This window comes from Buteo buteo, chromosome 21 (genome assembly GCF_964188355.1).
Source record: "Buteo buteo chromosome 21, bButBut1.hap1.1, whole genome shotgun sequence".
NCBI classification, from domain to species: domain Eukaryota; kingdom Metazoa; phylum Chordata; class Aves; order Accipitriformes; family Accipitridae; genus Buteo; species Buteo buteo.
In genome coordinates, this window is record NC_134191.1 from 24,574,171 (window position 1) to 24,592,042 (window position 17,872).

At 39.7% G+C, this 17,872-nt stretch overlaps 1 protein-coding gene across 3 annotated transcripts in view; it reads left to right on the forward strand.

Moving 5' to 3' along the window:
- Positions 1-17,872, forward strand: part of FBLN2 (fibulin 2) — a 118,058-nt gene that overhangs the window by 80,959 nt on the left and 19,227 nt on the right. For all 3 annotated transcript variants that reach the window (XM_075052570.1, XM_075052568.1, XM_075052569.1), the window contains exons 4-8: positions 3,288-3,417; positions 8,222-8,408; positions 9,845-10,045; positions 12,581-12,697; positions 13,144-13,245. In XM_075052570.1, the coding sequence (XP_074908671.1) occupies positions 3,288-3,417; positions 8,222-8,408; positions 9,845-10,045; positions 12,581-12,697; positions 13,144-13,245 (737 nt within the window). The remainder of the gene's footprint in view (positions 1-3,287; positions 3,418-8,221; positions 8,409-9,844; positions 10,046-12,580; positions 12,698-13,143; positions 13,246-17,872) is intronic.

Consider the following 17,872-nt stretch of genomic DNA (forward strand, 5'->3'; position numbering starts at 1 on the left):
AGGCTGGGTTTAGATGAAAAAGCCAGATCCTAAATGTTTCAGTCCCTGTGAATCTATTGGGATTTAAAAGAATAGAGATCAGGAGTTCAGTTGTTTTACTTTCAAAATTTCAGTTCTGTCCCTGTTTTAAAGATTTAAAACCACCTGTAAATATTGTGTGTAAAGAAAACATTTTGTGTGAAAAAGTATTCAAATCCGTGGCCTCAGAACCTTGAAAGCATAGACAAAAACTTACTGCTCCCACTGGGAGATGTGCCAGCGTGCAGAGCTGGTCACTGTGCACATATCCAAACCTCAAGTGCACTGTTTTGTGTGCCAGAATGCCTGCAAGTAATGCAAGTTCCCAAGACTCTGCCACTAATTCAACTCAGTATCTAAAGATTTTTAAAAGTAGAAGATAGATACTAAGTGTAAAAATCAGTTACTGTTCTATAAATACTTGGGTTTTACAAGTGACCATCACTGCACTGAAGGATTCATTTTTTTCAGCTGAGGCAAATGAGTGAAGCCTCCCATGTCTGCTGAGGTTGTAGATTGTTTATACAGAGGTTGCAGATTGAGGTGTCTGTTGTTCCCATATGCCATGTTGGGGTTTTCAAGTGGTAAAAACTTAGACATTAAAGCTACTTATTGACGTATCTTGATGATGTCTCTGGACATTCATGTGCCAACTTGGCCTACCTCTGTGTAGTAACCAACAACACTAACTTCAGGATGGGAACTGGGACTACCTAAAAGAGATCATGTGTAGTAACTAGGTGAATGAACTTCAAATAAAACAAGTTACAGGAAATCCTTAGTCAATTGATAGCCACATGTGAAAATAACCCCAGAGCTTGTACCACTGGCTGTATCAGAAATAGGATGTTAAGCTAGATGAAATCTCATCTGACCCATAATCTCATAATTGATATGTGTTTTATCATAACAGAGCAGCGTTTATCGGTGTGGCATTTACATCAGCTGTATAAGTATGAATCCTGCTTTTTGCTAACACTGTGTGCCAATTAAAGACCCACATCAGTTTAATACATTGATGTCATTTCACTGATCTTAACTCATTAACTCTTTCCCTAAAGCAGGAATGTTCTGAATCTTCTTTGAACCAACTATCTGGTCTGTGAAGAGTAGATTTGTGAAGAAGAAACAAGAGAATGTGGTTAACACTGTTCCCAATTCATTTTCTGGTAATAGAGTAGCTGAAACTGAGCTGTGCTGATAGTTAAGGAAATACTAAAATAAAAAAATGGCCAGTGATACTCCAGCGCTCCAGACAGTACTGTTTCTACTATGTATTTCATACATGAAAGGAATTTCTCATGGCTAAATGTCACGTGAACATGAACCTATAGAGGTTTCAGTGTTTTAATACGGTAAACACTTTGCACATATAAAGACAATTCTAGTAGCATTTTGTCATTTCTACAAATGATAATAACTTTCAGTTAGTTTTTTTTAAAATTTTTTAATGAAAGTTTGGATGTCTTATGTAAGCAATAATAGTCAAATTACTGGTGTTGGAATATATTTGGGTAATAACCATTCATTGCTCAAAAAATTGTATTTCTCTAGTTGGCAGTTAATACTGGATTAGAAAACCAACTTCCTTGAAAACAAAGCACATGGAGGTAGTAATCCCTTTGCTGTAATCAAACTCAAACCACTGATTCCTGGTTAAATCTCTCTTATGCTATCCAGCATAAAAATATCAATGTAAAGCTGACACAACAGGCCATTGGTATTGGGAAAGTGGCCAAGTGGCTGTCACTGGCTTGTTTCTGCCAGAATAAGAGACATCCCTTTCCTTTTTTTTTTCTTTTTTTTTTTTTTGTCTTTTTTTAATTGAAGCATTAGGATGGAAGCTGTGAATTGGAAATATATTCTGCTCAGAAAAGACAAGGTTTTGTTTCCTAGGACAACTGTATTTTATTGCAGTAATAATGGTATCTTACTGACAAAAGTTGTTTACTTGCAAATATTTCTGTTGCAGAATTGCTTTGCTATGAGGCACTGGCTGTTAAAATGTATCAACCTCCCATTCATCATTACCAGGGTACCCCATAAGGCAATGTGCCCTGTGACAATGCATCAGCAAAAGATAGTTAGACATCAAGGTTATTCTTGGAAAAAGAAAAACTTTGCTTAATTCCTTCATGCCACCAAATCTGTCCAGAACAGAAATTTGCCCTTACTTAAAACATAATGTATTATTTCATCTGAGTTTTAACATGTTCATCCGTGTCACATATGCCCAATCTACAGGTCATGTACTCAGCTTAACCCCCTCAGGAGAATTCTTGTGGCCTGCAGCTCTCAGTCTTCACTCGCCCTTCCCCACCATACAGGCCCTTCCCTACCCTGGGACTGGACACAGACCCCTCCTGGGGCACTGCTAGTCTCCATCCTGCATGGATTGAGAGAGAGGGTCATGGAGCAAAGCCAAAGGGACTGTGTGGTTATGTCAGCCCTTTTGGATATGAATGAAAGAAGCACATACCTCTTTGAAGGGATGGGGAGGAAATCCACCATAGACTTTAAAATAGCAGGGAAGAGTATTTTATTATTTCAATGAACATCTATTAAATGTCATTTAGGAATTTGCCATTTAGATTTTCAATCTGTTTCATTTCAACCTTCAGTGAATCTTGTTAAATGTTTGATTTGAAGAGCCGTATATAGGAAATGTACATTCCCAAAGTACTTCATATACAGTGATCAAGTCACCCATAACCTTCTCTTTGATAACTGAAGTTAGAGGAAAGCTTAAATCCTGGGTTACGATCTGCAGGGCTATAAAGGAGATTTTAGAGGGGTTTTGTGATGTGACACTTTCCTCAAGTCCTGTCCAGAGCTTCAGTCCTCTGGTTGGTGAGGAAGTAAGTGTGTATAGGTGCATTTCCCTTTCCCCTCTTTCCAGGGAAGAAGGTTTCTGTCTGTTTTCTGTTTCTAAAACCTTCTGAAGACTTCTGAGAAGCAAAACATGGGGAAGAGGGAAACTTCTGTTGCACAAACATAGATGAGCTGTAAGGGATATTGGTGACCAGACTCTGAGAGACAGTGACCTAAACACAAGACTTCTTGAGCATTTATCAGTACATCTTTTTATTAGAAATGAGAAAAAAGTATATCCTGCAAAGGTCAGTGGTACCATCTGTATTATACTAGTATTGACACGTCAGAGACAAAATCTGTGGATTGTATGGTGAATCCAATAGGTCTGGGTTTTTTTGCATCCCATCCTGATGTCTTAATGTCAGTGAACGCTTGACCTCCGTGATCCTTTGCAGAATTGCTCAGAAGCAGTGTTGCGTCTCCACCGTAAAGGAGAACAGCTGCCTGGCTGGCATGATTGCTGCGAAGGAAGGAGATGTGTGTGGACCAGAGGAAAGTGATCCCTGTGGAGGATCGTCATATAAGGTAAGTTGCTCTGATGCTTCTATTGGTTTTGTTCTGAATATGAGGTGTCCTCGTTTCCTGCATTTAGCAGTAATTTCTTTGTACATTATTATGGAGCACAGAAAATTATAAAGTTATAGGAATTATAAAGTGGCAGGGAAGTTACACTGTTTGCGTTTAGGTTTCAATTGCCTGGTGATGCAGCCCCTTTTAAAACTTCACAATAATGTTGTTTCGAATTATTTCCGTCTTTGTTTTTAACTTGCTGTATTATTTTCGCTTCCTCACTTTGGAAGTAGCTGAAAAGAGCATTTTAGGTTTTATATCTATGGTGTAGAAAAATTTAGAAAATGATAGGGCAAAACTTAATCGCAGATGTAATGCAAAACCCATTACTGAACAGTTTGCTTGGCTACGGTGTTGAATTGCAGCCTCATTTCTCAGTTAAACAAAATGATGGACTAGAGGAACAAGCATTTTAGATGATGATGGAAGCTTTTATTCATAAATGAAGGCAGACCATTAACGAATGGTTCAAATCACAAATCATGAGCCACAGCCTCAGCTTATATAAATGAGATTTGCTTTATGAGAATCAGTGGAGCCAAACCAATTTAAACCAGTTTGAAGATTCAGCATCTTGCTTGCTTGCTTGTCTTGTTTTTACCAGAAGGGTGCATTTCAGAATTTATTTCACTCTGATAATAATTTACATAGCTATATCTCAGCTTAAATGCAGCTTCCGTTGTCTCAGCAGGAAACTGATTAGTTCTGTCTGTTCTTATATATCGGTGATCTTGTGGATAATTGTTCACTGGAAAAGCAAAATACATGGGTGTCTACTGTGGAGTTTAAAGTTTAATTAGCTATGCCAGTTTGTCATTTTCAGAACTATTATTTACTTGGGTCTAGAGTCCACCATTAGAATAAAAAGAGAATTTGTGCATTTGAGAGGAGACAATATTTCTGAAGTGTGACAGAATTGTTTTCACCATGGGTCTTTTGCATGCCAGACAGAGCACAAGCTGTAGAGTAAGTCTTATCATACATGCCATTCCTCAGAAAGAAGTGGAGAGGGAAAGCTTCATCATTCCTGTCTGAACTGAAAAAAGTTACAAAATACTCTCATGGAATAGCTCCTTGTCCCAGTTCCAATGTAATGTTTTCCTTCAAGAGACACCATCTGAAATCATAAAATTACCAAAGGAACAGCTTTGCCCTCCTCTTTAGCTCCTTTAGCCATTGCAGCTACTGCTTGAAAAAAATAACAAAAATGAACAAATATTGAGCCTGTTGAGACTTTAAGGAAGGCTTTCTGATTTTATTATAGCTAAACATAGTTAAACATAAAAATAGTTGTATTTGTTATTAAATCAGTGGTAGAACTCTGATGAAGTTCAAAAGGTAGCTAACAGAAGATCAAGATATCCAAGTTTTTACGTTTTAGCAGGAACTTTTCGACGAACAAGTTTTTCCACTGGAAAATGAGACACTTGTATTCATCTGGAAAACATGTGAACCCAGAAGTGTATGACTGATTTAATACTCTCTGTGATGCCTGCACATGGGATAAATTGTGAATCAAAACTATGACTGAAAAAAGCCACATTCTTCAAGGCAAATACTCCAATATTTTACGATACTTCAGTAAAAACGTGTATTATCCTTAACTACTTTTGTTTTGCATATTGAAGGTGAAAAAATTGTAGCAAACCTAAAAATATTTACAGACAGTAGAATTTTCGGTTCATAAAATTTTGAATTTGGGGATTCTGGATTTGGCGAGGATGTGTTGTGAATGAGTGGTTTGGACTGCTTAAAGAATCACTATCAAAGGTATTGGCAAAAGTGATTTAATAGGAATTTATAAAAGTGTGACTTTACAAAGTTCGATGGCAAGGTTCACTCTATTACTTAATACATGGGTGAAGTGTACAAAGACAAATCAAGTTAGAATCAAAGTAGAATGATTTATATAGAGACTGTAAATGTAAAAGAGTAAGGGAGAAACATACAAAAGAGAATTTGAGTTAGAATTTATTTTTCATGATTTGTACAAAGACCAGGCGTACCGAAAGTTAGGGGAGACCCTCCCATTGAGTCACAAGGTTCAGGGAAGACCCTCTTGCTTTCTAAACTCCTGTTGGAGCTTAGGTGTGGCTGGATCCACTACTAGTCCCAAACTTGGTCCATGGTTTATGTCTAAGGGATTATGTGTGTAGCAGCGGATTGAGGTTCATTTACAGTTTGAGGTAAATGACAAGATTTAGTAACACTTAATCGCTGATTAATTTAACATTTACAAAGTGATTCAGTTCAATATACCTAGGTCAATTCACACATGCATGCACACAGATACAAAGATAAATACATAGATAGATAGATAGATAGATAGATAGATAAACAGAGGTATACCTGTTAAAAATTCCCCTCGAGTTCAGTGAAATATTCACGTCAAATGTCATGGCATTTCTCAACAGGTGAAGGGTTGAGCCTCAAGCAGTGAATATCAGCCCAGGTCCTGTCGTCAGCTTTTGGTGACAGTCCTCCGATTTTCATCAACGAGAGAGTTTGTGAGCTCTGAGAGGTGTCCCCCTCAGAGGGAGATGCTGGACGCAGCCCACTGTGGTCCAGGAGAGCTCAAAGGGCGTCGCTTGGGACCGCTGTTTATAGGTTCGCAAGATGATTGACTTCGGTCAGTGCGATTTCATTCCAGACAGAATTCTTGTCAGGTAACCACAACAGCGAGTCATGATCCAAGCAGCAGTAGTCTCAGGTACGGATCCAGCCAGCAGGAGTTTCAGGTGCAATTAAGGGATGCCTAATTGTCCTGACTCACTGTACCATAGCCAGGATGAGAAGGTACTGGGCTGTCCCAACTCACTGTGCAAGAACACAATGTTGGCTGGTCCTGACATCGCAATGTGGCCCGGGGGGCTGCACCACCACAGGATGAAAACAGGATTTTTCTCTTTTCTAGCCTGACCACAATCCATTATAGTTAGATTTATTTTTTTTTAAAAGATGATTTAGCCCATTTAGTATAAAAAATAATTCAGCATCTTCAGGACCTGTACTGTAAATTTTTCACAAACGTGTATTTGGGCACGTAAAGGCAACTCTTTATGGCTGTGCGTATTTGCAAATGTGAATAATGTCTACTATTTACGATGTTTGGGGATTTACAAGATTAGAAAGCAGGGACATAAAATGTGAGCTGTAGTCCTAGGCACTGGGCTGAACATGCAAGGGATACATATTGTGTGTGCAATGCCCAAGAAACCCTAAAGCTACAGTGTTTGAATCTTGAAAAAAGTGACTCAGTGGAAGAGTTTCTGCAGATTGAGCTGTTAGTGGACAAGTTTCCCTGTCTCCCTAGTGGAGGCAGACTCTGGTTTAATGGTGAATGCCCATCTAGGATTGCTAATCATGAAATGTGTTTCCTTTCCATTTCCATACCGCGTCCAACCCTTACAACACTGCTTCTCTTATTTGCTCTCCTCAGGTCAGACATCTCTCTCCTGGGAAGGGGGAGCTTAGTTCAGTTTTCTTCTGTTCCGTCCTTGGACTTTCTGTTGACATAGCTAACTGCTGCCAGTTTGAATTATGTGTCTGATGCCTTTTCATAGACTGAATATTTGAATAGACTGAAATCACGTCTCTTGGTTCAGAAAGGCTGTTTCAATGTAGCTGTGAACTATAAATGAGTGCTGCTGGGCTGGATGTCTTGACTATCAAAGGAGTTGCAGAGGGAAACAGTCTCTGCCTTTTATAACTGTACTGTCAGTGAGAGCATCTAAATATATACATATGATGTCAGGACACTTACACTTAAATCCAGACAGGCATCTTCAATTCATATGTGGCCCCTGTATGTCTCTGTAGCAGGCACTTACAAGTCTTCAGCTTCCTTGCTTGATTAGGTATCAACTATGCATACACAGTATAGACTTTTTGAATTTTATATAATTGATTTATTTTTGTGGCCTGACTGTGCAATATATTTGTATGTGACTGAGTAAAGCATAACACAGTTTTTGTCTGCCACCTGCAACAGAGGAAACTGCAAGAGACTACAATTCAGGGATGCCCCGTTGCATCAACCTGTCCGTGAAGCTGCTGCTTAGATGCATTCAGGAAAGAAAAGGAAGGCAAATAGCTCATAAAATATACCCTGGCTTTTCTCTAGCCACTGTCTCAGGGGGATGCTGTCCAGGACAGTCAGGTAATTAAAGGTCATAGTAGGTTTGCAGGGCAGTGGTGCATAGAGGAAAGAGTCTTTACTGACATGCTGACAGAGCTCAGATGCTGCTGCTGATCCTTTTGTCCATGTGTCCTGGGTTCAGCTGGGATAGAGTTAATTTTCACAGGAACCTGGGAGGGGGCACAGCCGGGACAGCTGAGGACACCAGGCAAGATATTTACAATTCCTTTCACATTGCTTCAAATAGCTAACCATTTTTTTAGATCTAATGCAAAGAGGTATAGATCTGTATTATTTTGTTTATAATATACTATATACAAAGCAATGGCTGTGTGCAAGAGCTAGAAAGAGATGATCTGTTGCACCACTGCTTCCTTGCATGCGAAGTTGCATTGTCACAGCGAGACTTTGTGTTTAGCCTGGTTGCAGTTGACCCATTTGTGCAGGATGGCAAAACCAAGCACAAGTAAAGCTTTGATGTTTGCAACTGTCTAAACCCTAACTCCTTTTCCAGATGCTACTGTTAAAGAAAGTGCAGATCAGTTCCAAGCGTGTGTGGGGGCTCATCCCTGAAGCAGACTGTATTAAATCCTTGTTACTGATGGTCTCCTTCTTTTGAAGCAATGCTGCGATTGCTGTAACCTGGGCCTGCGATTAAGGAGTGAGGGGAAAACCTGTGAGTCCAACATAAATCTGGGCTACCCCTGCAGTCATGTGATGCTGTCCTGCTGTGAAGGCGGAGATCACTTTATCCATCCAGAAATAAAAAGGCAACCTGAACCTTTGCCAACAGTGACACCCAAGAAGGGTAAGTGTCCATTTATGATTTGAAGACATTGCAGATAAGGTCTCTGTCTCATGTGGTCGTATGGGGAGGTGCTGGAAGGTGTAATGCTACAGGAGCACAGTTGCCTTCCCTCTCAGATCAAGTATAGACTTCCTTGTTCTTAAGACAGTTCTGAAAAAGAAAAAAAATATGTAGGTGTTTCTGATCCTTAAAACATACCTTCTTTAGTAGTTTGGGGTTTTTGTGTGTTTCTTCCCCCCAAGCCACATAGTACAGAGACCTGCTGCTAGCCCTTGGTAAGAAGCAAGTTGAAGCTGGTCTTTGTCTTTTAGCAGAAGCAATCCTGAAAGATTCTGCATAAAGCAAATTATGAGTTTTTTCCAGACAAAGTAGTCCCATGGATTATGATACCAATTAAACATCCTGGGAATAGATTTCCTATTGTACTGCTGAACATCACAGCAGCTTTCTCACAGCACACTCTGGAGAAGCCCCAGAGCACTGCAAGTTTATTTTCACTCTTTCAATATATGAACATAGTGATGCTGAAGAGCTAAATCAAATCCCTGCAGCCAGAGAGGCATGACAAAGGGAGCATGACAAATCTGGAGTTTGGACAGCTAGGCTTCCTCCCTCAGCCCAAGGTCACGCTCCTTCCAGCATCACTCTGTAGCCACCTGTCATGCATGAGTTGCATGGTAACCTCCTGCATATGCTAGGGTTCAATTTTTGTCCATTCTTTTCTCATGAACTAAATGTGTATTTTCTCTCACCAACAAATGTAAGGGTTGATTTTGACCTAGCTGAGACCTCACTGAGCAAGGAAGTTTTCATGTATGTGTTTAAGAAAAGCTCATGTGATGAGAAAATCACTGAACAATTAATTTTAGTATCGCAGAAAGTCTTGTTAAACTTGGTCAGGGAGTGGAAAGGATAGTCCTTTTGCCAGTGTTTAAAAGCAGTAGGTAGGATAGCCATGTCATTATTAAGTGGGTCCCAGAATGTCTGTAATGCTAGCGACAGAAGTAGCCAATAAATTAATAGTGGTGTTGAAAAGGGTTTCCAAACCAACTGGGTAACTTTTCTCCTGAAATTAGGAATTCAGTGTCGTTCTTCAGTGGGGCCAATTTCAGATGGGGCTTCAATGTGATACCTTGGTTCAAGTAATAATAGTAATGGTGTTAGTGTGAAATGTGAGCTCGTGACCTCCCAGGGTCACCCTGTTTCTCGGCGGCTCCTATAAAATGTCCCTCTAGCCTTATGGAAGGAGGTGGTGGACCTTCAGCACAAAGGTCTTCTCTTCAGGTTGGGTTTATTTGCTCTTGTCTGTGGAGTAACTGTTTTGGGTAGATTTGACTGTATCTGGAGTTTGTGTGACCAAATGCTCCATACTGTACAGTCCTCATGCTAGAACACCTGTTAGAGAACCAGCAAGTGTTGTTCTGTTGTACTTTCAGAGACGGAAGATCACAAGGAAGCTTTGTCCATTAGTAGTGAAGCTGAACTGTCAAATAACCTGCCTGGAGATGACCTGGATGAATGTCTTATCTATGGTGGGGAGCTCTGCCAGCATTTGTGTATAAACACCATGGGGTCCTACAAGTGTTCGTGTTTTCCAGAATTCACCTTGCAAGATGATGGGACCAGCTGCTCTCCAGGTGACAAAATGAGCAGGAAACACCATGAACGATGGTGTCTTTGTGCCACCTACATTGATCTACCAAGCTTTTTTTTAGTTTCTGTGAGGTTTTTTATGGGTGTTGATGCATGGACATTTTCTGTAGAAATTGGACAGGTTAATAATGTAAAGAAAAACAACCATTTAGGAAACTTAATTACGCCTTATTTTTCTGTATCGGTGGCATGAGATCAGGGTGTTATTTAATATGTTAAAATCAAGACTGTTTCCACTTTTCAGAAGTGGATTTGTAAAGGTTGTTAATGAAACACCTTTTCTTCTTAGAGTAATTTTGTATTTCACAGTTAGCTTTCCTTTAGATAAACTTTACTGAGTTCAGACAGGCAACATTGCTTCCTGAACTTTGATTTTTATCTAAAATCATTAACATCTTTCAGTGATACAAAATCTAAATATTTCTCGTGTGGTGGAAGTCTTGAAAAGAAATTCTGTTGTGTTGTAATTGTTTTGATGTCTGGAGTTCTCCAATGGCAAGATTTCAAATCAGATAACTTGAAAAGTTGAAACCTTATATTAGTTACAAGTGCTTTCAGGTATTTAACAAGCAAAATAAGTGTTGCCATCCAATGACAAAGTTCCTTAAACTTCAAATACTTTCTGGCCAAGCCAAACAATAAGCATTCATTATGTCATTCTTCTCAACATGATGTTACAGTGCTTACATCAATGATGTGTTTGACAGTGTTTCTGCAGCAGCTGTGTGCTCTGTTGTTTATGTTAAGATTCTGGGGAAGGAACCTAATCCAAAAGAGGCAAGAAAATGGTTCTTATTTTAGCACTGCAAAATTTGGCTTGATCGTTCACCTGGAGCATATATGTGGTTTTGTTTTGCTTTGCTTTGCTTTGCTTCTCCCACTACTAACTCAGTTGAAGCGTGGATTTGGGTTAATACATCTTGTATCTGGGTAGTCAGTATTCTTGGCAGATCTGCAAGACTGCAGTGCTTATGGCTGTGCCAAGAAGTGTAGAGGGATTTACAGAGCTCTCTTGAGGTAGAGGATTGTGATGAGAGTAGGGGACTGTGAGTGAGACATAAGACACATAGGAAGAGTGTGGCGAGGAAGGGTTGCTACTGTCATTCTGGAGTCCTGGGTCAAATTAAAGGCTGGGCAAGGGAGATGGCAGGGCAGGGAACCTCACTTGCTACGCTTGGCTAAACCGTATCTGCTCTGCCTGGCGATGTGGCACAGTGGCCTTTTATTTCTCATTTTTCCTCTGTGTATGTGCACATCTCTGTCATGTGGTCTGTGCATGGAGACCCACGCCAGACAGTTTTAAAACTCATGCTGTTGGTAATTTTTACTGCTGTGATTAGATATAATGCTCTTGTATTTGTACCTGTCCCAGTACACTTCCTGTTCTTTGCTGGACTCTGACTGGTTTTGTATTTAATTTTTGTTTTTTAAAACATGTCATGCTTTTTCATGAGGCTTGGAAGAATTGATGTTCTTGTAGTGGCTCTGTGAGGCAAGGAGAAAGCATACATTAATGAAACTTCAAAAACTTCTTCCTTCTCTGTGAGCTCTCTGAGGAACTCCTTCAGGGTATACCACAAGCAGATGTCTTGCATTTGCCTCTGTGTCATAGCCCATTGTATGTCTGTGATTACTTGGAGGGGGGTGTGTGTGCTTTGGTGTTTGTTTTTTGTTTTTAATGAAATTGCCTTTCCTGTACCCCAAACCTGCATTGTAATCACACTTCGTCATTTAATGTTGTCATTATTTGGTGGCTCACACGTTGCTCCAGGTGACACTTGAACCCAAATCAATAAGAATAGGACACATCCCTCTTAAGGAAGAATTTAGCCTTATGGATTTAGGCTTCCATTTTGATGATATTGACAAACTGGATTACTCTTATTGATGTAACACAGCATATTATTTTTTTTTAACCTATTCTGATACCTTTAACATTACTGTTTATTGAAAATCTTAATGAAAGATAGCAGCTGTCATGTTTTCCACTTGGCTGTGTAAAAGTCATTCCAGAGTATCCTGTGCTTGTAAAGGTGAGCATCTGCTTTTCATCTATGTTGAAATAGGATGTACAGAGTAAGTTTAAAGACTTGTTTGGGGTTTGACATTTTTTTCATCATACACCAAATGAAAGACAGCCACGGTCTTTACAATATAGCAGCATTTAAAAAAACCCTCCAAAACACTTTCTGTTTGATTCATTAGGTGTCATAATATTTTACTCTAAAGAAGTTATTTTCAGCCAAGCTCCCTGATCTGTATCCATGACATTCGCGAGCATCTCCATTAGCATGCAGCACTCTGTGTGTGCGTGCTGTTGGACAGTTGTTCGTATCAAACAGATGGCAGCTTCCAAACCTGACTATTCACCTCCATGCATAGACAGTTCTCCAGGTCACCAAAATGTTTCCTCCTACAAACCGTGATGGAGTGGGATGAATGGGACCGGGACCTTTGCTATGGTGTGCCTAGTGGAGATGAGCTATCCTTGATCTCTCTCTGCCTCCCTTTCCTTGCAGATCCTGACAGAAGACGGGTGACAAGGCTGGAAGCAGAAGTCACCATCCCTACAGCAGCCTCTCCTTCTCAGCCTCTTCTTATCATGACCTTACAAGAAGAGCAGGATAAGTGTAAAGGTATGTTGGAGGTGTAAACTGCAGATGCAGATGAGTGAGGAATGTTTAGAGAGCTGGAATAAAATTCCACACATCCACACACCAATCTGATTTCAATGCACATCCTTAATTTGTTACCTCTGGCATAAGACTGAAGAATTGTCAGGGGAAACCTGAGGAAGTAATTTGAGGCTCTACTCTGATTTCAGGGTTATTACACACCTGCTACTTAGTTTAAGGTAAGCAGTGCAGCTGTGCAGCATAATGTGAACAATACAGGTAGGAGTGGCACAGGTGTGTTTCTGTGGAGGGTTGTAAGTATTCATTAGGGCTGCCTGGACAGATTGTTTACAAACTGCATTCCCCATTGCCTAAACTGGGATTATATTTGGGTGACGTGGAGGTGTGCAACTTCAGCTGATCTGTATTGTGGATGCTAATATATTTTGCAATTTTGCTTTGTATAGATAATGGCCCCTGCAAGCACGTCTGCAATATTGTGGAAGGAAATGTTGTTTGCTCTTGTTTGTCTGGATATACTATCATGGCTGATGGGATTTCCTGTGAAGGTAAGTGGTTCAGGTTCACCACAAAGACCTGGTTAAAACACTTTTATGTAGATCTCATTGATCTCATACCCCTAGGTGTTTCTCTAAGGATTCCTCATTTTCAGTATTGTGAATTGCAACTGTCAGTACAGAGACTATTTGGCAGAAGGAATACCAAAGCTGCTTCAGAGATAACTCCTAAAGCACGACTATCCAGTGTGCCTGTTACCTGGGGACTCCGGGTGAAGGCAAGCCTGGATTTGTGCTCTTTTCCACTGACATTCCTGGCTTTTTTTCAGCCCTCTTGATTTCTCTTCACACTACTGTTACTTCCCAGGGTCTGTCTACACAGCTATGGACATGCAGCTTTTCTTCCTGAGAATGGGAGCAGCAAGCAGAACGTGGGCATGTTTGTTGCCCCGAGGAATGCCCTCAGAGTTACAGCTCTCCCCTGTCACCTCTTCTGTTTGTTTTTATTTCTGCTTGCCATGAAAATCTGAATTCAGTGAGGCTTCACTGCTATAAAGAATGTGCCGTTGTGAGCTGGTCCAGCTCCACGTGTTTCACTTGACATTGCAGCTCAGGCCTGCACAGTGATGAACAGTGAATTCCAAAGCTGCATCATGAGAGTTCGCATTATATAAATTTTAAATGAACATGTTTGGGTAGTGGTAAAGGATACATTTGCCCAGGAAAGATTTGGGGGTCAGAAGCAATGCCCTGTGACATATCTTAATTATAAATCTGTGAGTATGGGAGCAATAACAGCCAGCAGTGAAATGCAAGTAGAAACTTCTGATGCTCAGAATTGCTCACAAGTGATCCACATCCCTCTTAATCTCAGATCTTATTGAATAACAAATCATTTTCATGAAATTCCAGACAGTCTGTGAAGAAAATGGGAATTTAATATCACCAGATAAAATATTCACTGTGCATTGCTTACTCAGCTGTGGTGGAAGCTAAATTGATTAATTAATGTCAGAATCAAAAGGGGCATTTCAATGTTTTCCTACAGGAGGTAAAAAAAATCAGAAATGTCAGTGGAAGTAGTGAGTTTAAATTGTAGCAAGGGACATTTATAATCTATATTAAAGTAAGTATTTGATGGTAAGGGTGGTGGTGTACTGGAACAGGTTTCCCGCAAAGAGCGTGTGTTGCCTTTTTGTGACTGCCTATTTTTAAGAATGGCTCCTTCCGGAATGACAGAAGTGTAGGGGTGCAAGCAAGGACTAGATGATATCCGAGGGTTTATTCCAGCCCTATTTTCAGTGTAACGCTGTGTGTATTATAGCATGATGCTGATGTGGTAGCTCCAACACACTTCATTTGGACATCTCTAGCATGAAAGAAGTGATGTTTCATTTCAGAAATTGTTCTAATAGAATTCTAGTTTTCCCTTTTGGTTGCAACATGTTGATATAGATTTGGATGAGTGCCTCACAGGTGCTTATGCTTGTTCCAGAGGACAATTATGTGTGAACACATTGGGATCATTCTACTGTGTCAACCACAGAGTGATCTGTGCAGAGGGCTTTATACTCAACAGGCATAGAAAATGTGTTGGTAAGATGATAGGTGTAAGCCGTTCACCACAGCATCATAATTCTTCATGCTCTGCAATGCATTTAAACCATTTGTGCTAAAAGGCTTTCTGGCCATCTCTACATATGACATTTCAATATGAGTTAGTAAAAACACATGTGCACCATTTGCTCAGCCGCTTAACATCATGAGTTGTATGCTATTTGGCTTTTTCCCTAGCAATACATTCTCAGCATACATATAACTTTACTCAAAAGTCATAAAAGTTCATAGGTATGATGACCACAGCAGTACTGATGGCTATTAAACTGGACTAAGAAAACATAGCAGTTGATCTCTCTGGACAGTGTCAATACTGCCAAATCCCAAGACATCATGAAAAAACAAAACTTCATAAATACAGCTCAAGAAATCTGCATAAGTCCGGGCAGTAGAAAAGATCCATTCCAAAGTGATGGAATTTTAAAATTCAGATTAGTCTTTTGTTGATTCTGGCACAAATTTCTTTGTGTAAGAGGCCAAGATGCATCATAATTCTGCTGTATCATCCTTGCTATTTAAGTTCATATAAGAAACCAATCTATTTTTACAAGTGTATTTATGAGGATTTAATTTGCTTCAAAAAGCCAAGGCCTGAGCTTATGAAATAGTTTCTATTTGGGGTACTTTTCTAGAAGCTGGTTTAGGAGGCACCTGAGCTGCAGCAGTGTTGTGTGGTAATGCCTGGAAAAACAGAACACCTGGAGACCTCTAGTTGTTAATGAAAGCAGCAGTGCCTTTGACTATAATGTCATGCGTGAATACATTTGCCTTCTTCCACCCCTGTCTTTCTCCCTACATTTATAACGTCGTTTTTCTGACCATCACAGCTTTGGTTTTGTTCCTATCTTTTAAAGCTGTATGATCTCATCTTATTAATGAGCATTATATGGCATGAGGGCATGAGCAGGAAAGTTCATACAGCGTCATAGTTTAGAGCAGAGATGTGATTTACTATCTTCTGGGTTTTCCTTAAATTGTCAAAATTGGATTTTTAAAATTTTTTTTAAGATTATTTATTTTTAAATCAGAGATACTGGTAAGCATGGAAAACTAATAAAATTATTTAGTTTAAATCAAACGGCTGAGAGAACACCACTAGAAGGAGGGATGCCTTTACAGAGAAAATATCAGATTGCGAGATGGAAGATGGTATTTGTAGTTGGCCATAGTCTGCATGGTGTGTTTCAAGGCTTTCACAGAGCCTGCTGCATGTACCACACTTCTGAATATAAGGTCTGGTAAGTGAGCAGCTGAAGGAACTGCCTCACCTTGCTTTATGCTTCTGAGAATCTTGCCATTTAATCCCTTGATATTTTTCCTGGACTATGCAGCAGAGATCTATCTGTCCTTTTCTACATCTCCCAGGAGTGTTTTGAAACTAGATTAATGCATGTTTGGCAGCAACTTTGGCAGAAGGTGCTATAGAAGATGCCAAATGCTTCCTTTTATTCACCTTCTTCCTCTCCTGCCCTCTACCTCATGACATTATAACCGAATTTTATTGTGACTGATACAAGATAAACCTCAGGCGTCGCTAATAAAATGAAAGATAACAACTCTCATTTGTAAAGGTAAAAGATCCTCTTCTCCCTCACTAAATAACAAACCTCTGTATTTCTCTGATGCAAGTCTTGTAAATAATCTAGAAAACGTCGAAGTTTCTCTTTCTTTTCAGATAGATGCACCCTGTGTGCACCCTAAATGTATACAGCTCTGCTCTGTGTGTGGTGCCTGGAGAACATTTGCTGTATTTAACGTTTTTCCTACTTCTCTAGTCAAAGGGGAAGGCCACAAGCGTACTGTGGTTTCTGTTTTGTTGAACTGCCTCATTGCAGCGACATTCACCTAAGGTATCCTTTTCCAGCTTAACTGCTTTTGTGCTCCATCTTGAGCTATCTCAAGCACCATGAGGAAAGCTTTGGTAATTTGTTTGCATATTATTGTTGTTTTAATGATGTTACTCTTTGCATATTTCAGGGACAGGAGGAACAATCTTTGCACAGCAACAAAACAGCTGATAACCTTTTATCTGTTGAATTTCCTTTAGTCAAACTGTGGAAGATGATAATTCCAGGTGCATTCAAGAGCAGATATCCAGAATTCCTGAAAGCCAACCATGCACAATGAAGAGTCACCAGCTGTTTAAATAGCTTGCACACACCAGCCTTTGTGTAGCTTTGTGAAAAGATATTAAAATTTTTTTAGGCTTGAAAGCTCCACGTTCTCCAGTGATAAGAGCCAGGTTGGGTGTTTCTAACGTGGATTGCTTTTCCTGGTGACTTTCAGGCAAAGTCATTACCACCACCCACATGCACACTGATGGGAGACCACTTTGCTACTTTCATTGCTACTCCCATTTAAATTTTCCCTCCTGCCAGAGTGAGCAGTAAGTGGTCATTTTATTGCTGAACCATAGGGACTGTGTGTGAGCACAGGATGGGTGGCTGCAAAATAACAATGGGTCTAGATAAAACAGATGTATTCCATAAACCAAATTGAGCTGAAGTAATTTGAAGAGGAAAATAAAATCATGAGAAGTACATATGAAGGACAAAAAAAGTCTGCATTTCACATTTTTATAAAACATGCAAAAAAAATATTTTAATGTTGAAGTATGTGTTGAAAAAAATAGCAGTAGGTAAATGTTGATATTCCTTTGCAAAAATGTCAGCTTCTTAGATGCAATAGATATGCTCAGGGATCATGTACATGTTGCTGTTCCCAACAACAATTCCAGGATAAAAAAAGAGATATTTCTCAGTAATGTTTCATTCTGGTTTTTACTGACATAAAATTGAGGGATGTTGTTGCCACACACATAGACCTAGTAGATTTCTCAAAAATTGACTGTATGACGTGTTTTTAATATATTACTGAATTATTCCTGGTTTTTTTATAAATATAATCTTGCCCTACATCACAGTCTTAATTGTGTTGGATGAAGACTACAGCTTGTCCAATGTTGGGAATTAACTTCATTTCAAACTGAAAACATAACTCGTATTTTTCCTAGTGCTCTGTCAAGCGTCTTAGTGACTTGTTGAGTTGGTTTCCAGTACTG